Source organism: Hyperoodon ampullatus (assembly GCF_949752795.1).
Source record: "Hyperoodon ampullatus genome assembly, chromosome: 2".
Lineage (NCBI taxonomy): Eukaryota > Metazoa > Chordata > Mammalia > Artiodactyla > Ziphiidae > Hyperoodon > Hyperoodon ampullatus.
Window position 1 is genome coordinate 68628742 of NC_136915.1, and position 23939 is coordinate 68652680.

A 23939-nucleotide genomic window follows, 5' to 3' on the forward strand; every position below is an offset into this window, starting at 1 on the left:
TGGCTTAAAGACTTAAATATAAGACATGACACCATAAAACTCCTAGAAGAGAACATAGGCAAAACATTCTCTGACATAAATCGTACCAATGTTTTCTTAGGTCAGTATCCCAGGGCAACAGAAATAAAAACAAAATTAAACAAATGGGACCTAATCAAACTTACAAGTTTTTGTACAGCAAAGGAAACCATAAACAAAATGAAAGGACAATCCAAGAAAATATTTGCAAATGATGCAAATGACAAGGGCTTAATTTCCAAAATATACAAACAATTCATACAACTCAATAACAAAAAACAACCCAATTGAAAAATGAGCAGAAGACCTAAATAGAAGACATACAGATGGCCAACAGGCACATGAAAAGATGCTAAACATCACAAATTATTAGAGAAATGCAAATCAAAAATACAATGAGGTACCACCTCACATCTGTCAAAATGACCATCATTAAAAAGTTTACAAATAAATGCTGGAGAGGGTGTGGAGAAAAAGGAACCCTCTCACACTGTTGGTTGGAATGGAAATTGGTACAGCCACTATGGAAAACAGGATGGAGGGTCCTCAAAAAACTTAAAATAGAGTTGCCATATGATCCTGCAATCCCACGCCTGTGCATATATCTGGAGAAAAACATGGTTCAAAAGGATACATGCACCCCAATGCTCCTTACAGTGCTGTTCACAATGGCCAAGACATGGAAACCACCTAAATGTCCATCGACAGATGAGAAAGGATACATGCACCTCAATGTTCCTTGCAGTGCTGTTCACAATAGCCAAGAAATGGAAACAACCCAAATGTTCATCGACAGATGAATGGATAAAGAAGATGTGGTACATATATACAGTGGAATACTACTCAGCCATAAAAAAGAATGAAATAATACCATTTGCAGCAACATGGACATAGAGATTATCATACTAAGTGAAGTCAGAAAGAGAAAGACAAATACCATACGATATCACTTATATGTGGAATCTAAAATATCACATAAATGAACTTATGTATGAAACAGAAACAGACTCACAGACATAGAGAACAGACTTGTGGTTGACAAGGGGGAACGGGGGTGGAGGAGGGATTGGGAATTTGGGAATAGCAGATGCAAACTATTATACAGAGAATAAACTATTATATAGAGAATAAACAACAAACTCCTACTATATAAGGAACTATATTCAATATCCTGTGATAAACCATAATGGAAAAGAATATGAACAAGAATATGTATATGTATAACTGAATCACTTTGCCATAAAGTAGAAATTAACACAACACTGTAAATCAACTATACTTCAATAAAATAAATTTTTTTAAAAACTAGTATTTCCCTTGGTATGAAATGACAAAAATGGCACTTTACCTCTGTGGTCTTCCTCCCAAAAACCCACAACCCCAGTTTAATCAAGAGGAGAACATCAAACAAATTCCAATAGAAAGGAATCTATAATATTCCACTGGTATCCCTCAAAACTACCCAGGTCATCAACAAGGAAAGTTTGAGAAACTGTCACAACCAACAGAAGACTAAGGAGACATAAAAACTAAATGTAATATGGTATCCTAAGTGGGATTCTAGAGCAGAAAAAGGACATTAGTTAAAAATTAAGGAACTCTGAATACGGTACGGACTTTGGTTAATAGTAACATTAACATTGATTCATTGGGCTTCCCTGGTGGCGCAGCCGATGCAGGGGACACGGGTTCGTGTCCCGTTCCAGGAAGATCCCACATGCCACGGAGCGGCTAGGCCCGTGAGCCATGGCCACTGAGCCTGCGCGTCTGGAGCCTGTGCTCCACAACGGGAGAGGCCACAACAGTGAGAGGCCTGCATACCACAAAAAACAAAACAAAACAAAAAACAAAAAAAACATTGATTCATTAATTGTAATAAATGTAACATACTAATGTAAAATATTACTAATGGGGGAAATTGGGTAGGGAGTGATGGGAACTCTCTGTAATATGCTCTCGATTCTTCTATAAATCTATAAATCTTTTTAATAAAATAAATTTCTCAACCTTCCCTATAGCCATTATTCCTTTACTATCTTGGAATAGCAAAAGGGAAAGTATTTGGTTGAAGTATGTATTTAAGATTCCACCAGTTGAAATATCAGAATTTAAGACATCCCATCTAATTATTTTAAAATTAAAATTTTTTGTTAGCAAATTATCATTTATTTTGGGTTAAACTTTACCACATAGAGGAATCATTTTAATGCTTCTAGAACTTGCCAATTTATAAATAATTCTCAGCTGCTATCTCTGTTCCATATATTTGTTGAAAACACCTTTATAGTATTAATTTATTCTGCTTAAGACTGATCACTGCTAGAGTATTTCAAATGTAAAATCTTTGTCCAATAAATCTAATCTCTAGACCTACTACAGTTATTCAACTTAGGCTACTGAGTAAGCACAACTCTAGTCTTTTAATTTTAGTGCTTCAGCATAGTAGTGACATTAAAATAAACACCATTATGCCTGACCTAGCTACTACATACTCTTAAAAAACACATTCTGGGACTTCCCTTGTGGCACAGTGGTTAAGAATCTGTCTGCCAATGCAGGGGACACGAGTTCGAGCCGTGGTCCGGGAAGATCCCACATGCCACAGAGCAACTAAGTCCGTGCGCCACAACTACTGAGCCTGCGCTCTGGAGCCCGCATGCCACAACTACTGAGCCCACGTGCTGCAACTACTGAAGCCCATATGCCGAAAGCCTGTGCTCCACAACAAGAGAAGCCACCGCAATGAGAAGCCCGTGCACCACAACAAAGAATAGTCCCCGCCTGCCGCAACTAGAGAAAGCCCGTGCACAGGAATGAAGACCCAACACAGCCCAAAATAAATGATTTTAAAAAATAAAAAATACATTCTGATGGGGAGGCTGCAGGGAGGAAAAGTTTAAAAATAATAGTTCTTTCAGTTTAATAATGGTAGGTGTTTCATAAAACAGTATTAGGGACTTCCCTGGTGGTCCAGTGGTTAAGACTCTGCACTCCCAATGCATGGGGCACAGGTTCAATCCCTGGTCAGGGAACTAGATCCCACATGCCGCAACTAAAAAAATAAGATTCCACATGCCGCAACTAAAAAAATAAGATTCCACATGCCACAACTAAAGAGCGTGCACACCACAACAAATATCCCGCATGCTGCAACTAAGACCCAGCATAGCCAAATAAACAAATAAATATTTTTTAAAAAACAGTATTAGACCAACTTTAGTATTTACAACACAGTGGATCATAAAGTATATTTATGAGTGGTAAAAAATGTATTTAAGTGTATATGCATCTGCTAAGAACGCAATTTACATAAAATTTTAAAATCACAAGATGGAATAAAAATTTTTTTACTTCTGTATTGATATTGCTACCTTATAATCTCATTATACTACTATTAACTTTACTCTTTGCGCAGCTATTGTTACCTTCTTTGTAACTCGCATTTCATGAATATTTAGAGTATATGTTAGTTATGTTAATATATGTGATATTTATCCTTGATCAAAAAACTTTACTCTTTGCACAGCTATTGTTACCTTCCTTGTAACTCTCATTTCATGAATATTTATTGAGTATATATTAGTTATGTTAACATATGTGATCATATTTATCCTTGAACAAAAAACCTTTGAAATAGGTATTATTACATTGCAGATGACATAACCAAAACTTGGAAATACAGGTAGACTCCTGCTACAAAATTCTTTCCATAATATCATTTACACAACATAATTTATGTGTAATATTGAGTTTAGATTTCATACACTAGGAAAATTAGCCTAAACCAAAAACTCAGAAATTATCTAAAACCTAACATGAGGCCTTAATTTCCTGCCCCATTTTAGATATAACAGAATAGTAATAAAATTAGCCTATTTAACAACTCTTCCTTTTCCTACTCATCTACTAATACAAATATTAATTCAATAACAACACAACAGAGGAGAAAGAAGAATATCAGGGGTTTTTTAATTTAAATGTATCATAAATAGAGTAAACAATGTCTTAACTCAAACATGTCATTCATTAATAAAAAAAAGAGGTTTGACAGTCTCAAACAGTTGTACAAAAATACCTGCCCCGGGCTTCCCTGGTGGCGCAGTGGTTGAGAGTCCGCCTGCCGATGCAGGGGAAGCGGGTTCGTGCCCCGGTCTGGGAGGATCCCACATGCCGCGGAGCGGCTGGGCCCGTGAGCCATGGCCGCTGAGCCTGCGCGTCCGGAGCCTGTGCTCCGCAATGGGAGAGGCCACAACAGTGAGAGGCCCGCGTACCACAAAAAAAAAAAAAAAAAAAAAAAAAAAAAAAAAAAATACCTGCCCCTTCCCCAAAAGCCTTCATTATGTATGTTCTCAATGTGTAGGTAGTCCCCTGAAAGAAGTGTAATTTCTAATATGTTTCAAAAGGTATTTCCATTAAGGTTTCATCAAATATCCTGAAGATACAGTCATTCTTTCAATGGTCTCTACAATAAAAGTAATCAGATTTCTCTTTTCCGAGTCTATCTTAGTACCTGGAAACTGGCCTAGGATAGATCTAGATTGGAGTCTACAATCTCTGTCTACAATACTTTAACAACAACAACAAAAAGCATGATAGTTAAGCTATATTTTCCTCGTCTCATCACTTTTTGTTTTATTTGGGTCTAACTTAAATAGAAGGCTTAAACAAGCTTCATATATATTTCTATACTCTGATGCCAAAGTACGGTTTATAACATAGTTTTTCTTAGTTCCAAATACCTGAAGAAGCAGCATGATTTCATTCTGTTTTCATTAACTCATTCACCTCCTACGCTAAAGTACTTCATTAAACACTCGTGATACAAAGGGCCTTTTCCTATCAGAGGTATCAGTCAAGGGGGCAACACAAATAAGTAAACAGCCAATTACAATATGGGGTATGAGTGTTTTTAAGAGGAATGCACACAATATAGGAGGGCTTTGAACGGAGGTCTCTGAGGGTCAGGAAAAGCTTCCCAAAAGAAGTTCAGCTGAGACCAGAAAGAAGCAAGGGAATTAGCTGGGGAAGAGGTGTAGAAGGGAAGAAGAGTTCAAGAATTTTTCCAACCAAACAGAAGGAACATTATGCAGAAATGCTTCTAGGCAAAGCACAGAACCTAAGACCAGAAAAGAGCTTTGGGACGACTGGGAGTGAAGACAGAGTTGAGGCTCGAGAGGCAGAATGGGATCAATTACACACAGCTCTGTAAAGTCAAGAGTGAACTTGATTTTAAGGGCCATGGGAAGCTCTGGAGGAGTTTTAAGCTGAAGGAAAAAAATGTTGCTTTTTACAAAAACCATTCACACCAGAACAAGGAGAATGGATTAGAGTGGAGCAAGACTCCAGAAGGAGACCAATTAATGAGCTCTTGTTGTAATAACCCAGAGGAAAGACAGACTGTATTAAGGTAGTGGGCATGGAGAAAGAATGAGGTAAGTAGGTAATTTGAGAGATTTATATGGGAGGTTCTATAGCACTTGGTGACTACTTGGACAAAAGAAATATTCCAAAAACAAAAAAAATTTCAAGAAGGAGGGCCAGTGAAGCCAACTTCTAATTTAAAAAAAAAATCTAAGGTAAAAGGCTATGTCCACTAGATTTCATACAAGGAAATCATTAGTAAGTCACTTCAGAGGTGCGCTGGGAGGTTGAAGCTAGACTTCAATACTTTAGGATTGAGTGAAAAGTTAACAAAGGAGAAATGAGAAATAGAATCAATTTAGTCAAGAAATTTAGCTGTGAAGGGGAGAAAGTAAGTAGTTGCAAGGTATTTGGGAAATGAAAAGATAATCTTTAAATCAGGAAAGACTTAAGCATGTTTAAATGCAGATGGGAAAGGGACCATTAGAAAGGTTGATTCTGAAAACTCAGTTGAGAGTAATAACAAACAGAGCAAGGTCTCTAAAAGAAAGTAAGAGGGGATGGGACCTGACTCACTGGTAGAAGGCTTAGCCTCAGGTAGGGAAAAGAAATCCCTTCACTTTACAGTCTGTTTTTCCTCCTCCTCATCACCATCATCATTTTGTATTGAAAACTTAGTATTTCTAAGATATTATGTTAAGCCCTTTACAACCACTGGCAGCCCTATATGTATTACTACTCTCTTTTTGCAGATGAGGAAACAAAACTTCAAGGAGGTTAAGTAATTTGCCCAAGGCTTCAAGTAGTGGATTTGAACTCAGCTAAGCCTCTCTGACTCCCAAGAGCATAATCAGTATATTATACTCTCACTCATGAAGGATGGGTACAGATGCACATAAATATGGAGCAAGATGTTGACCGAGGTAGTAGTTCTGCTCCAGTGCCTTTTGTTCCCCCATGAAGTAGGAAGCCAGGGCATCTGTAGAGTGAGGTGCTGGTGGCTTAGTGAGAGTAAAAAAGATTTTAAAAAGTCATGAAAAAAAAGCTGATTAGGAAAAAATGGAAGGTACATACCACCTGAGAGGCCCCCAACTGTAATTGGAAACCATAAATTTACAGTGGTACCAGTATGCAGAAGTATGTGATTTTCCTTCAGTAGGAACAAAGGAAAGGCAATGGGAGAGGGGAGGAAAAAATGTTGGCAAGAAAACTATGCAGTTAAAGGTCAGGGAATCCAAGGCAGATAACAAAAGGAAGCAAGGACAGATAAGGGCAAATACAGAAAACGTACAGAGTTGTTAAGTAAGAAACTGTATATTCTTCTATGTATTTATTTGCCAATTATCAGCTGTCCATCTATTCTGGGACAATTACTAGGGGAGGAAAACAAAAGGTAAACCATATACATATACACTGCAATCACATCTCAAATGTTATGGAAAAGTAAGAGCTTCATGAACATTCCTGAGATATTAAATAATTAATTGAGACATTGCAGACATAAGAATGGTGAAAGGGAACAAAATACCTGGAAGAACTGAAAGCAAGACTGTCACTAAAATACAATTGGGATGGAAATGGGTAGTGGCTTAAAATGTGTCTCCCTACACTACTATATACAAAATAGATAACTAATAAGGACCTACTGTATAGCACAGGGAACTCTACTCAATATGTTATAATGACCTACATGGGAAAAGAATCTTTTAGATATATGCATAACAGATTCACTTTGCTATACACTTGAAACTAATACAACACTGTAAATCAACTATACTCCAATAAAAAAAATTTAAAGGAATACATTAAATACATAAATAAATAGATAAAATGTGTCTCCCTAAACTCCTCCAGGAAAGAGACCAACTCTTACTCATCTTTACATATATGGTTTCTCTAAGACTATTCCAAGCTTACAGCAGCACTCAACAGATGTTTGCTGAACTGAATTATGTCAGGGCAAAGCAACAGCAGCCCAGACTGCATGTCTGTTGATTAATAAAATTAATTTTAAAAGATTTATATCTGTGAATCAGTGTGATACACCACATCAACAAATTGAAGAATAAAAACCACATAATCATCTCAACAGATGCAGAAAAAGCTTCTGACAAAATTCAATACCCATTTATAAAGACTCTCCAGAGGGTGGGCATAGAGGGAACATACCTCAACATAATAAAGGCCATATATGACAAACCTAGAGCTAACATCATACTCAATGGTGAAAAGCTGAAAGCATTTCCTCTAAGATCAGGAACAAGACAAGGGTGCCCACTCTGACCACTTTTATTCAACACAGTTTTGGAAGTCCCAGCCACGGCAACCAGAGAAGAAAAAGAAATAAGAAAAATCCAAATTGGAAAGAAGTAAAACTGTCACTGTTTGCAGATGACATGACAGTATATACAAAGAAAACCCTACAGATGCTACCAGAAAACTACTAGAGCTCATCAATGAATTCGGTCAAGCTGCAGGATACAAAATTAATACACAGAAATCTGTTGCATTTCTGTACACTAACAACAAAAGACCGAAAGAGAAATTAAAGAAACAATCCCATTTACTGTCACATCAAAAAGAATAAAATACCTAGGAATAAACCTAAGGAGACAAAAGACTTGTACAGTACTCTGAAAACTATAAGACGCTGATGAAAGAAGCTGAAGATGACACAAACAGACGGAACGATATACCATGTTCTTGGATTGGAAGAATCGACATTGTTAAAATGACTACACTACCCGAGGCAATCTACAGATTCAATGCAATCCCTATCAAATTACCAATGGCATTTTTCACAGAACTAGAAAAAAAAATCTTAAAATTTGTATGGAGACACAAAAGACCCCGAATAGCCAAGGCAATCTTGAGAAAGAAAAACGGAGCTGGAGGAATCAGGCTCCCTGACTTCAGTCTATACTACAAAACTACAGTCATCAAAACAGTATGGTACTGGCACCAAAACAGTAATATAGATCAATGGCACAGGATAGAAAGCCCAGAAATAAACCCACGCACCTATGGTCAATCTACGACAAAGAGGCAAGACTATACAATGGAGGAAAGATAGTCTCTTCAATAAGTGGTGCTGGGAAAACTGGACAGCTACATGTTAAAAAATAAAATTAGAACATTTTTTCACAGCATACAAAAATAAACTCAAAAGGATTAAAGACCTAAATGTAAGACCAGATACTATAAAACCCTTAGAGGAAAACAAAAGCAGAACATCCTTTGACACGAATCACAGCAAGATCTTTTTCGATCTGTCTCCTAGAGTAATGGAAATAAAAACAAAAATAAACAAATGGGACCTAATTAAACCTAAGAGCTTTCGCACAGCAAAGAAAACCATAAACAAGACGAAAGACAACCCACAGAATGGGAGAAAATATATGCAAACAATGCGACCAACAAGAGATTAGTCTCCAAAATTTACAAACAACTCACGTGGATCAACATCAAAAAGACAAACAACCCAATCAAAAAATGGGCAGGAGACCTAAACAGACATTTCTCCAAAAAAAACCCCACACAGATGGCTAAGAGGCACGTGAAAAGATGCTCGACATAACTAATTATTAGAGAAATGCAAGTCAAAACTACAATGAGGGGACTTCCCTGGTGGAGCAATGGATAAGACCCTGTGCTTCCAATGCAGGGGGCCCAGGTTCGACCCCTGGTCAGGGAACTAGATCCCTCATGTATGCCACAACTAAGACTTTGCATGCCACAACTAAGGAGCTGGCGAGCCACAACTAAGGAGCCCTGGAGCTGCAACTAAGGAGGAGCCCACCTGCCGCAACCAAGGAGCCCACATGCTGCAACTAAGGAGCCAACAAGCCACAACTAAGGAGCCCACCTGCTGTAACTAAGACCTGGTGCAACCAAACAAATAAATAAATCTTAAAATTAAAAAAAAATTACAATGAGCTATCACCTCACACCAGTCAGAATGGCCATGATCAAAAAAAATATACAAACAAGGGCTTCCCCGGTGGCGCAGTGGTTAAGAATCCACCTGCCAATGCAGGGGACACGGGTTCGATCCCTGTCCAGGAAGATCCTACATGCCGTGGAGCAACTAAGCCTGTGCGCCACAAATACTGAGCCTGTGCTCTAGAGCCCGCAAGCCACAACTACTGAAGCCCGCACACCTAGAGCCCGTGCTCCGCAACAAGAGAAGATACTGCAATGCGAAGCCCGCGCACCACAAGAAAAAGTAGGCCCCGCTTGCTGCAACTAGAGAAAGCCCACATGCAACAATGAAGACCCAATGCAGCCAAAAAAAAAAAAAAAAAATCTATAAACCATATGCTGGAGAGGGTGTGGAGAAAAGGGAATCCCCCTACACTGTTGGTAAGAATGTAAATTGGTATAGCCACTATGGAGAACAATATGGAGGCCGCTTCAAAAACTAAAAATAGAGCTACCATATGATTAAGCAATCCCACATCTGGGCATATATCTGGAAAAAAATATGGTTCAAAAGAATATATGCACCTCAATGTTCACTGCACTGCTGTTCACAATAGCCAAGACATGGAAGCAACCTAAATGTCTACCAACACATGAATGGATAAAGAAGAAGTGGTACATGTATACAATGGAATATTACTCAACCATTAAAAAGAATGAAATAATGCCATTTGCAGCAACACGGATGGACCTGGAGATTATCATAATAAATGAAGTAAGTCAGACAGAAAAAGACAAATATATGATATCGCTTATATATGGAAGCTAAAAAGAAAAAAAATTGATACAAATGAACTTATATACAAAACACAAAGAGACTCACAAACTTAGAGAACAAACTTATGGTTATCAGGGGGAAGGGTGGTGGGGAGAGACAGACTGGGAGTTTGGACATGACATGTACACACTGCTGTATTTAAAACAAATAACTGGGCTTCCCTGGTGGTGCAGTGATTAAGAATCTACCTGCCAATGCAGTGGACACAGGTTCGATCCCTGGTCAGGGAAGATCCCAAATGCTGCGGAGCAACTAAGCCTGTGTGCCACAACTACTGAGCCTGCACTCTAGAGCCCGCTAGCCACAACAACTGAGCCCGCATGCCACAACTACTGAAGTCCACGTGCCTAGAGCCCGTGCTCCACAACGAGAAGCCAACACAGCGAGAAGCCTGTGCACCACAACAAAGAGTAGCCCCACTCGCCACAACTAGAGGAAGCCCACACGCAGGAATGAAGACCGAACACAGGCAAAAATAAATAAATTTATAAAAATGAATAAATAAAATAAAATAGATAACCAACAAGGACCTACTGTATAGCACAGGGAGCTATGCTCGCTACTCTGTAATAACCTAACTGGGAAAAGAATTTGAAAAAGAACAGATACATGTATATGTATAACTGAATCACTTTGCTGTACACCTGAAACTAACACAGCATTGTTAATCAAATATAATAAAAAAAAAAAGGATCTATAGTACTGAAGCACCAGCTTTAACCAAAGGTAAGTACCCTAGCACTGAAAGACTTGTGAGCTCTAAATCACAATGCCAGTGACGGACTTGGATTTCACCTACACTTAATTAAGAACATCTAATAAGTCAAAATAGATGCTGGTCACACACAATCATTTATTTTTACATGATTTATGAGCATGCTTAACAAGCTACTGTAATTTTTTTCACCCCATCTTTAAGATAGTTCTAAACTAATTAGTTAAACCTAGGACTTTGAACATGGCAGACAAAAATTACTATGTCTAGAAAAAAAAATAATTTCTTAAAACTAGAACCATCTATTTATTCAAGAGCCTGCCAATTCAAGTTTCAGCTAGGCTAGTAAGACATTAGAAAATCATAATTGTAAGAATAATACCTATTTTTAAATTAATCATAAGAAATCCATGTAATTTGAGTTCGCATTTTTGTTGTGGTCTTCAAATGTTACTGCATATTAGCTGAAGTGTTCCAGAAAACTGAAAGATTTCAATCGTTTCTTAGAATCAAAGAAATGATGGAAGATTTTCTCAAGGACATATCTCTTTTTTCAGTAAATGAATATTAACACAAATGAAGACTGAGGGAAACTATATCTGATAATTTACAGATATTTACTTATTACTTGCTCTTCAAAGTATAAGACCAAATAAATAAAATATGATCAGAGTGCAACATATTACCATAAAACCACATAATGCTATTTGGACTGGCCCTTTAAAATTCTATGCTGCCTGTCATCTAATGGCTTATAAACAATATAAGAATTTTTTAATATTATTGTAGATTATAATAGTTATGCTTAATAAATGTCAGAAGACATCTTATTATAAATGCCAAATTAAAGATTAGCACTCACTTTTAAGGGTCATAAAAAGAAAAAAGGAAAATACATGTTCTAAGTTTAAAAGTTTTTCCCCTAAAAATAAATTTAACTTTTTAAATTAAATTAAATTAAATTAATTTATTTTTTATTTTCTGGCTGCATTGGGTCTTCTTGCTGTGCGCGGGCTTTCTCTAGTTGCGGCGAGCGGGGGCTACTCTTTGTTGCGGTGCGCGACCTTCTCATTGCAGTGGCTTCTCTTTGTTGCGAAGCACGGGCTCTAGATGCGTGGGCTTCAGTAGTTGTGGCACTCGGGCTTCAGTAGTTGTGGCTTGCAGGCTCTAGAGCACAGGCTCAGTAGTTGTGGTGTATGGGCTTAGTTGTTCCATGGCATGTGGGATCTTCCTGGACCAGGGCTCAAACCCGTGTCCCCTGCATTGGCAGGCAGATTTTTAACCACTGCGCCACCAGGGAAATCCAAATTTAAAAATTTTAATGAGGGGCTTTCCCTGGTGGCGCAGTGGTTGAGAGTCCGCCTGCCGATGCAGGGGACACGGGTTCGTGCCCCAGTCCGGGAAGATCCCACATGCCGTGGAGCGGCTGGGCCCGTGAGCCATGGCCGCTGAGCCTGCATGTCTGGAGCCTGTGCTCCACAACGGGAGAGGCCACAACAGTGAGAGGCCCGCGTACCGCAAAAAAAAAAAAAAAAAAAAAAATTAAAATTAGTAGGGGGGCTTCCCTGGTGGCGCAGTGGTTGGGAGTCTGCCTGCTGATGCAGAGGACACGGGTTCGTGCCCTGGTCCAGGAAGATGCCACATGCCGCGGAGCGGCTGGGCCCGTGAGCCATGGCCGCTGAGCCTGCGCGTCCAGAGCCTGTGCTCCGCAGCGGGAGGGGCCTCAGCGGTGAGAGGCCCGTGTACCAAAAAAATAAAATAAAAAAATAAAAAATTTTGGAGAAGTTTATAGTTTCTTCACTGCAGTGGTAAAATTTGACTAGCACACCCTCAGGACAGTTATACAAACCAAAACAATAATAATAGTAACAATTTTAAACTTTTATAAGAAATTAAGAGTAGAAACTGCCTGGTCCGAGAGTCAGGAAACATGGAACAAGTGGCAACTCTGCCACTAATCTTGCAATCTTGAACATGACTCATCTTTTCTGGTCTAGGTTTTTACACCTATAAATTTAGAGGGATAAAACAGCCTCTGAAACCATTATCATCACAGCAACTGTAAAGTGGTAGAATAAATCTCTTTATCCAGTAGGTCATAATAGTAAACAAGCAATTTTGCTGTTCCTCTAAAGAGAAAAATAAAAGCCAGGTTTAATTACATGGATGATTAGCGTAATAGCTGCCACTTCTACAACTAGGAGCTGACTTTCACCACGCTGAACCCTAGATCTAGTCCAGTCATTTATTAAACGATTTATTAACTACTGTTTCTTCATCCTAAAGTAGCAAAGAATTAAAAATAACATGGATGACTGGATATAAAAATCAGATGTGAGTACAGTCTTGAAAGCAAAGAGAAATAAAACGAGGAAAAAAACAAAAAAACAGAAGAGCCCAGGGTGTGCCTAGGTAGCTTCAAGTTCCAAATCCCTCACAATATTTATGTTTATCTACTTTCATATCAAAACATAGCTTCAGAGTCTAACCATAGGCAACGGACCAGAAGTTATAATCCACTTCTAATATTAGAGAAGGAAGCAAATGTAAAAAGAACATTCATTCTTCAAAGAAGCCTTAATGAATGGGGTGGCAGGAATGACTGCACAGCATGGCACCAGCAGTAGAGGCAACTACAACCATCAATCTCCACAATGGTGTAGCCCCAGTTGCTCCTTCTTCTCTTTCTCTCTTTGCTTTCACAAGTGATGATCAGCAGACCAAATAATTCAAGGAAGCCTTCTTTCTACTTAATAAAAAAATGGCAACACCACCATCACAGTACATGAACTTAGGGTAGTCAGAAAGGTTGTTCAAAATTAAACAGATGCAGAACTATAGAATATAATCAAGGAGTAGGATGGTCTTTCCACAGTATTATGTCCCAGAATTTTTTACTATGATGACTAGAAAAATGAGACAGAGGCGGTGGGGAGAGATCCATAAAATATGCTAAATCTTTAACAAAGACGGTAATGATTAAATCAATGTGAAGAAACTACATCATGTACAACAAACCTGGTCCCACCTTCAAAGAAACTCACAATCTAGGAAAGAAGATAGTGATAGATGATGCATATGCAAAATGGCTATAAAGTTTTTCTGAAATTCTTCAGAGCCAAGTTCATTAGTCACATTAGGTTCAGGTTAGTGAGGAATGAAAGAACATCAGTTTCATTACTTACAACTTCATTTCTGACACAAAGTATATTTATTTCTCCATGTTGTATTTCTGTACCAAACCTGATTAAGAAACCAAGTAAAAATTGAATATCCTTCAAAAATAACTGCCACTGAGGATATTCTGTAAGCTGTTAGAAACTGAGTTCCAAAAACATTTTGAGCATGATGGTTGAGTCCAGTGAAGTGAGGCACTGATATCTGTAAAGTGAAAGATGTTCTACTTATTTTTGCTTTTTAAATAAAACTTAGCAAATCAGTAGTACTACCTATAGTCACATGCTACCTAATATCAATATAACCACTATGTGATTCCTGTATGTCAAAGACCCCTTCAAATTAACTAATATTTTTAATCACATATTTAAAAGGAAGTAACTATAACACAGAACCTTCAAGAAGGCTCCTAAGTCTACATACATTATACATTCCTGAGTTCTCTTTATCTTATTAACAATTTTCTCTTAAAGAATTCTCATTAATTGGCTAGGCATGTTTCCCATCCTTGCCCTTGCAGAAACCATGATTCCTCTCCCCCAAATCACTGGTTTTTCTCTAAATAACCAGTATTCATATTTATTATCATTAGTATTACTGGCTTCAATTTCCCAGTATGAAGAAAATCCACAAGTCTCTGCTTCCTAAGATTCCTTTGGTGTTCTTCTTAAGAATGATGGTAATACTTAAAATGTCAGTCTAATTATAATAGATCACCATGATTTGGCTAAAGTAACCCAAAGTTGTTTTCACTGTAAAGTGAACGCCAGTTGAGGCCAACAGTTTCTCTAAATGTATTATTAGGATTCTATAACCCTGACTTCAAGAGAGAATCTACTAATATTTTTTTAAAATTCCCCACTTAAGCAAAAAATTAATAATAACTGACTTTTCCTTGTTAAAAACAATGATTTTCATATTTTTGTACCAAGCAGCTCTACTGGTAAAAATAAAATAAAAATTGTGGCACATGCTTCCAATATATGTATACTTACTTATAAATTATGTTTTACTGTACTTATTATATACATTATAAACATATACAAAGAACCCCCAAAATTCTTAAGAATAAGGAAAAATACATATAAATAGCATTTTCTTCCTATCTCCCAATGGATTTTCTTGAGCATCCTCTGGTATGCACATACCTCACCCATACTTTGTCATTCTTTTTACTGTGTTAAAATTCACATAATAAAAAATTCACCATTTTAACCATTTTAAAGCATACAATTAAGTGGCATTTAGTACATTCACAGTGTTGTGCAACCATCAGCCCCTAGCAACCATTAACCTGTTTTATCTCTATGAATATGCTTCTTCTAGATATTTCACATAAATGAAATCACACAATATGTGACCTGTTGTGTCTGGCTTCTTTCACTTAGCATAATATTTTCAAAATTCATCGATGTTGTAACATGTAAAAGTACTTCATTCCTTTGTATTGATAAAACTTCATCTTTTAATCAATTCATCAGTTTACGGACATTTGAGTTGTATCCACCCTCTTACTATTGTGAGCAGTGCTGCCACAAACATCTGTGTACAAGGGTTCTTTATCTGAATACCTGTTTTTAAAAATTCTTTTCAGTATGTATCTAAAAGTGGAATTGCTGTATCATATGGTAATTTTATGTTTAATATATCAAGGAACTGCCAAACAGATTGCTACAGTGGGTGTACCATTTTATTTTACATTCCCACTAGCAATGTATGAGGATTCCCACAACCCATTTTACAGATATCTAACTGATCAAGAATACAATTTGACCCAAAACACCAACTGGTCTATAATGGGCATGTTTTGACCACCTACATTGCCCACCAATCTCTTTCCTAGAAGATATCCTTGCAGAAAGGATATGCCACAACAGACTGCCTCCAGCTCCACCCCACCTCCCTCCCACAGTAATTCCACCCCTGACCATTGATAATTTTGCCAGGGATAGAAACCTGACCAAGGAGAGTCCATCTACTGAAAAGTCAATAACCAGGTTCTCTTTAGAGAATGTGAGAAGCAGCTCTGCAGAATAAAGATGACGCAGTGTGGGGATCAGGGCAAGCACAGTGGGAAGTCACTGCCATTTGCAAACTGAAATTATGGGGGAAAGAAGGCAAAAAGTGTGCAAAGAAACATTGGTAAAGAGAAAAACCACAGTCCGTGCTGCACAAAGAGAAACAGAGGTAAGAGAGTATAATCTTGGATACTGACAGGTTATAATTTCATGAGGCTTGGTTAGTCTTTATTTCCTGACACTGGATATTCATAAGACTGTCTACTATTTATTCAAAATAAACTTTTTTTTAATTTGACATACTTTGAATGGGTTTCTGATTCCTGAAACCAGCAAGTTCTTACTCAAACAAGCTCTGACCACCTTGACTTTATTTCTCTCACTAGTTTTAAATAACCTGAAGAGGTTCCTTACTAATTAATGGATTTTAATATTTTGTATTCAAATTGAATACCTTTTGAAGAACCATACAAAGGCTTTCACAGGAAATTTTTAAAAGAATGTGAGTATCATTCTTTTTAATCCACACTTTTATAGCCTTCCAAATAATGTGTTTTTCCCTCCCTAAAGACTCCAGGTTTCTTGTAGTAATAAATCTTAAAAGATGATCTTTCAACTTGTTCCTAGTACCTGTTTTTCTCAATCTATTCAACAGAATTCTTGAGTTTTCCTTCTTAAATAGGAAGCTGAGTGCAACTGTATTGTGGTCAATATTATAAAAGTTGCACAGTCATCTAGAAAAAATCCTGACCAGTCAGACCAAGATTCACATATTTTCCCTACTCAAGAGTTTAGATTACCCACTCTAAGAAACAATCCTCTGTAACATCTAAAAAGTTCACCTTCTATCCTGGAATCGCAAATAAAGTTTCAAATAATTGCGACAAGCTAGTAATTTCTAGTTATAAGCTACTACTCTAACAGGCAACACACCTCAAATATAAGCAAACTACAAATCTGTTAGGGTATCTGATCATTTCACGATAACTTCAAAGGCACAGGATATGTCTTGTCATATTTAATTATTTCTAGCATCTACTCAAAATTATGAGTTTGTACAGAGAAAGGTGGATAATAACCTCTGATGAAAATCTTTAAATAACAGGACAGACACACATACATAGACAGGGACACACATTTTCTTTCAAGTCCTTCAATTCAATAAAGACAACCTCAACCAAATTCTTATCATTCCATATGCTTTCTAAAGGCTGCTGGCAAAACTCTAGATTGTAAAAATATATCTGAAGCCATATAAAACATTCTGTTCATACCAAACTTGTAAATTTGTTTTATAATACAATGACTTCCTCTCTTTGGGTCTGGTATTAAAAACTGAGCTTACTTTTTTTTTTTTTTTTTTTTTTGCGGTACACGGGCCTCTCACTGTTGTGGCCTCTCCTGTTGCGGAGCACAGGCTCCGGACGCACAGGCTCAACGGCCATGGCTCACGGGCCCAGCCGCTCTGCGGCATGTGGGATCTTCCCAGACCAGGGCATGAACCCGTGTCCCCTGCATCGGCAGGCGGACTCTCAACCACTGCGCCACCAGGCAAGCCCCTGAGCTTACTTTTTTATGTGACCATGTAAAAACATTATTTTAACCAGGTATTGTGTTCAGACAACCATCCCTGATCATGAGACACACCCTTTTATCTCCCCACTCCCTGCCATTATCTCTTCCCAGTTCCTGAGTTTAGTGAACTATGTGAATTATTATGCAGGTTATTCATTTTTTTCTTTTGAAAATTTAAAGTCTAGATTTTTTTAAGTAAAAAAAAGGGAAATCATCACTAATACTAACTCCATAAATTCAGAATCTTAAAAGTCAAACTAATGGTATAAAAAAATTTCTAGTATGAAAAGCATGCCAAATTTTTCTGACATTTTTCAAAGCAGGATAAGGCTTGACATATCAATGATGATACATCAACCAACTAGTAAGGCATGGACACCTCAAAGAGCTTGAGGTTCACTGTATGGTACATGTTTACAGGAAATTATAATTTGCTATGACAAAGAACACAAGGAGTAATTAATCAGTCATGGGAAGATATGAAAGATCTCACAGAGAATATGATATCTAAACTGTGACAGCCTTCTCCCTTTGCAGACAGGGAAAGGAAGGTAACCAGGGAAAGGGGGTTAAGAGTGGACTAGAGCAGGCAGTTAGGCATATGAGAAATTCTACAGTGAAAGCATACAATCATCAAGGAACTAAAGGCTTAATCTGTTTCAAATATAGAGAGGCAGAAAGTTAAGGAGAATATTTTAAAATCATGCAATAATTCATTTTAAAGAATAGGTTTTGGGGCTTCCCTGATGGCGCAGTGGTTGAGAATCTGCCTGCTAATGCAGGGGACACGGGTTCGAGCCCTGGTCTGGGAGGATCCCACATGCCGCAGAGCAACTAGGCCCGTGAGCCACAACTACTGAGCCTGAGCGTCTGGAGCCTGTGCTCCGCAACAAGAGAGGCCGCGATAGTGAGAGGCCCGCACACCACGATGAAGAGTGGCCCCCGCTTGCCACAACTAGAGAAAGCCCTCGCACAGAAAGGAAGACCCAACACAGCAAAAATAAATAAATAAATTAATAAACTCCTACCCCCAACATCTTTAAAAAAAAAAAAAAAAAGAATAGGTTTTATTTTAAAGACATTTATGCCAGCTACAATACAGGAATCCATGGGGGAAACAATACACTCACATCACAGAAAGCAACTGAGGAACCATTTCCAATAATCTAGAAAAGAGAAGATAGTGGCATTAATTTAAGATTAATTTAAGAAAGTGACATTAATAATAAAGAAATAAAGTTGAATCAACATTGGTGGGAGAGGAGGGTATGGTGAAGAAGTAACTGAAGAAAAATAGGAGTACGTTTTTCTAGACTGGGCAAATGAAAGACCCTACCAACTAAGTAAAAAGATGGTGTTGTTGGGCTTCCCTAGTGGCGCAGTGGTTGAGAGTCCGCCTGCCAATGCGGGGGACACGGGTTCGTGCCCCGGTCTGGGAAGATCCCATATGCCGTGAAGCGGCTAGGCCCGTGAGCCATGTTCCACTGAGTTACTGTGAGACATGTAAATGGAGATATCTTATAAACGGTCCAACGTTCAAGAATAATCTGATTGGACATATAAATTTGGAAATCCATCAGTATATAAGATGGCAATTTCACAGCAGTGAGAATGCCCAGAGAGCATGCAAAATATGAAGAAAGTAAACAACTGAAGCCTGAGCAGGGCCAAAAGTAAAGGGAAGAGCAGACAAAGAGAATTCAAAATCATATATATGGATAGACAGATAGACAGACATATATGAAACAATAATTAGAATTACAGAAATCAAATCATGTCAACTTTATAGATGAGAAAACTGACAACCATAGAAGTTAAAGACATTTACCCAGCTCCATAGTACTAGTTTAAAACAGTAATGGTAGGGGACTGGAACACTCCTCAAATCTAGTCCAACCTCTGAAAATAATTTACAAATAAAAAATTTTTAAATATTGAGATTCTACAATTAAACGAGTTAGCATTTTAAAAACATAAACACTGGGAATTCCCAGGCAGTTCAGTGGTTAAGACTCCGTGCTTCCACTGTAGGGGGCCCAGGTTCCAGCCCTGGTTGGGGAGCTAATACCCTGCATGCTGTGTGATGCAGCCAAAAATAAAAAATAAGTAAATAAAAAGAAAAACACAAACATTATCTACTCATGATTGGTGCCTTAAAAAAAACTCTAATTTTGACAGAAAATATTATATTTGTTGCCTTTAACCTGACTCTTCACACCCATATATATGTTTTGAAGTGTTTATTAAGAAGATACTTTAGGCTTTGATTGTAATCTTTTTCACTCGCACTTCCTACCCTCATTGCCAATAAACTTTTAGCATGACCCTTGCTCTCTAACTAAAGTTTAAGCAGAGCAAAATAATCTTATGCTCTTATATTCTGAGACCTATTATTTAAAACATGATAAAAATACATTTAAAAATTATGGGGAAAGATAATGTGAGATAAGTGAAAAGTAGCAAAGAAAGAAAGAGTTCAGCCAAAATTTTTCAACCTAATACAAATGATAAAAATTCCAGTCCCAGGCAAAATAGATTTCTGCATAATACTCTACATTTAATTTTATTTAAGAAAAAAATATATACAAGAAACTGGATTAAACTGATATTTGTAAAAAGGGAGCATTCACCATGGCTTTCTGAAAGTATAATACAGAAAGTTTGGTCCAGCAAAAAGATCTGAAGGGTCTAAGAAAAAGAGCTAACTAAAATCCAGATACATTACATTACTCCTTAATCATTTATGGCTATCATTCTAAACCTAGTAAACAATGTTTCATATCTTCTTGTATGTCACTTTCTCTTTTACCCTCCTCCTGAAGTATATATCAACCCGTAACCCAATTTTTTACTTCTGCTTCAACCGTAACAATACCTAATCAACACAACTAAAACAATGTCAAGTTTCTTTTACCTTCATTCTTCAATTCAAATTGTTATTATACCAATTCCTCTGACTTAAGCTTCTTAGCAAAAGAAGTCACTTAAACTGATTTTTAAGGTATAACTAAAAACTAGGGACTTCCCTGGTGGTCCCCAGTGGCAAAGACTCCACACTCCCGATGCAGGGGGCCCGGGTTCGATCCCTGGTCGGAACTAGATCCTACATGCATGCCGCAACTAAGAGTTTGCATGCCACAACTAAGACCCGGTGCAGCCAAATAAATAAATAAATATTTTTTAAAAAAACAAAAACAAAAAAACTAGCCCTCAGTGTCACAGGAACATCAACAAAAAATCATTTCCAAATGGCCAAACCGTAGGCTGGGCATGAGTGTCATGAAAAGAAAACACACCTAATGTATATTAAAATTAAATCAGGGCTTCCCTGGTGGTGCTGTGGTTGAGAGTCCGCCTGCTGATGCAGGGGACACGGGTTTGTGCCCCGGTCTGGGAAGATCCCACATGCCGCGGAGCGGCTGGGCCCGTGAGCCATGGCCGCTGAGCCTGCGTGTCCGGAGCCTGTGCTCCGCAACGGGAGAGGCCACAACAGTGAGAGGCCCACGTACCACGAAAAAAAAAAAAATCAGAGATTTTCGCTTCCAGTTATGACAGAGTAGCTAACACTGAATACCCTCCTGCTATACATAACTAGAAAACTGGAGAAAATATAGAAACAATTACTGTTAGACAATGGACAACAGGCAGAGCAGAACTATGACCTGTGAGAGAGGGCAAACAAATGAGCCAAGCCCTAGGATCACACTCACTTTCTACATAGAAGTACCATCAGTATCATGAAATAAGAAGGGGTCTGGATGAGCAGAGAGACAGAAAACAGGGTTTGGGCAAGCTGAAGCAGCTGGAATTTGTGGAACAGAGCACCAAAGAAGAAGCGAAACAGAAAAGGATGGAACACAGAAACCTAGAGTCTTTGGCTTCAACATAAAGCTGCACATATAAAACATGAGATTCCACAGGACCAAGCAAAGAGTAACTACCAGTATTCTCACGAGGCTAGCTAGAGTCATTAGGGTTTCAACTAGCCGGAGTAAAGACCTTTTTAAAAGAGACACCAGAAAGGCCATGGCATAGAAGTGAGGCTAAACTAGATCTAGAGCACAAGCTACTCTGGAGTTCCTCCTAACAGAGCTAAAAGTATAAGCCTTATTAAGACCAAGCTTATTATCAAGTAAATTAACTGCCTGTCAGATCAAATTTCAACACTTTTTAAAGAAAGAACAAAATCCAGACAGTCAACAACATATTTACAATGTCCACCACACAAATATTACTAGATATGTGAAAATAAAATCATAACACACTACAGAGAATTGTCTACTGAGAGAACCCTGAACAAATTACTCAGTCTCCTCTCATCACTTTACAAATTTCCCTCTGTTAAAATCAGAAATTAAAGAGACAAGTAGAAGCAGCTTTCCATAATAATGCAAAGGAAACGTGGTAGAGAGATTCCACTAAAGAAAGAGGGAGGAAGGGAGGAGGGTGGGGAGGAGGAGTAGAACGGTCACAGACAGATCTTCCCACTAATTACTCTACATTATAATACCTGATGACATGCATCATCACAGAAACAGTATATATAGTATAGGCTACTAATACGTAAAAATACAACATTTTTAGCCTACTATAAAAATTTACAGAAATAAAGCTCCTGCAACTAAAGGCTAAGCTTCAATCAGTCTCAAATAAATGATAAGTATTTTAGATGGGTTTTATTTCTAATGAGTATTTATTGCCATGTATAAAGAAACAACTATTGTTTATTCAAAATTTAGATACCTGGTAACTTACATAAGACACAGCCTCCAAATCAGAAAGGAAGCAAACAAGAAAACCCACAATTAAAAAAAAAAAACAACACTTCATGAACTAATGCTCATTTACTAATTCAAAAAGAAATTTCTCAGTGCATCTCTCAAAAATCATAAGACAATTCTTACAAGCTTGGTTATTCTTGGTTTCCAAGTTGAAAGAAAACTGAAAGCAATTAGAAGGGAAGGCTGAGTTATTAGAAGGTAAGTACCATCACAGCACAAGTGACTAATGAAAGTCAACAAAATTTAAGAAGAAAATCATAAGAAGCCAGAGAACTTAGAAAAGAACATCGAAAAGAAGCCACAGTCTAAGAGCATAAAAAGTGGAGAAGCCCAAATCATTTAACACAGGTGAAAACAGACCTTCTGGCAGTGATGCCAGAAAAAGTATCACCACATAACCTCTGCCAGGAAAGATGACCCTAAATCAAAAAGAACAGATTAAATTACACTCGAGTATAAATATAGTTCAATCACAGGCAGATAGTTACTTTTGGAAACCACTGACATTAGTTGAAATAAAAGATGTTGGTATTCAAAGGAAAAAACAAAGAATTCACTGAATATTTTGACTAGTCAATGGCTTACTCCACTTCAACCCAAAATTTTATACTTAGGACACTTATCTCCCTCCTCCCATTAATCTTTGTGTCAAACTACTGGGGCCAATCTGGCTCTTGTATTCCACAGTGTTTTCCCATGAGTTTTCCCTAGTAACTTTTGACTTTAATATACCTAATTGCATTCTAAACTACCCTCCATAAAGTATTTTTTGCATATTATCCAAATCCTCTATGTAAAGTCAAGTTGTAGCTGTAATTTTATTTCCCCAGTTTACTGTACATGGGAGTTATCCTTCACAGACACACTAACAAAATGTTCTTCAAAACAATGAACACGGGCTTCCCTGGTGGCACAGTGGTTAAGAAGTGGTTAAGCCTGTGCGCCACAACTACTGAGCCTGCGCTCTAGAGCCCACAAGCCACGACTACTGAAGCCCCACGCGCCTAGAGCCCACGCTCTGCAACAAGAGAAGCCACCACAATGAGAAGCCTGTGGACCGCAATGAAGAGAAGCCCCCACTCGCCGCAACTAGAGAAAACCCGTGAACAGCAATGAAGACCCAACGCAGCCAAAAATAAAAAAATAAATAAATACAATTTATTAAAAAAAAAAAAAAAAAAAAACAGGGCTTCCCTGGTGGCACAGTGGTTGAGAGTCCGCCTGCCGATGCAGGTGACGCGGGTTCGTGCTCCGATCCGGGAGGATCCCACATGCCGCGGAGCGGCTGGGCCCATGAGCCATGGCCGCTGAGCCTGTGCTCCGCAACGGGAGAGGCCACAGCAGTGAGAGGCCCGCGTAAAGCAAAAAAAAAAAAAAAAAAAAAAAAAAAAAGGAACATGAAAGTATTTCATTCAAGAAACAGGTTACTTACCTATAAGGCTGATTCTCTGACAGATAAAAACAAATAATTATGATTACAATTAACAGAGCTTAAACTTGGGCTAACAAATTTTGAAAACTGGGTATCCAAGATC

General features: G+C 38.0%; 1 protein-coding gene across 3 annotated transcripts in view; it reads right to left on the minus strand.

The window, feature by feature from the left end:
- Window positions 1-23939, minus strand: part of ZZZ3 (zinc finger ZZ-type containing 3) — a gene marked incomplete at both ends in the record, with an annotated part of 62316 nt that overhangs the window by 32855 nt on the left and 5522 nt on the right. Inside the window, one exon of one of the 3 annotated variants that reach the window (XM_079696410.1) lies at window positions 1462-1530. The exons of the other annotated variants lie outside the window; for them this stretch is intronic. Coding sequence (XP_079552536.1) covers window positions 1462-1530 — 69 coding nt within the window. The remainder of the gene's footprint in view (window positions 1-1461; window positions 1531-23939) is intronic. 3 annotated transcript variants of the gene reach the window in all.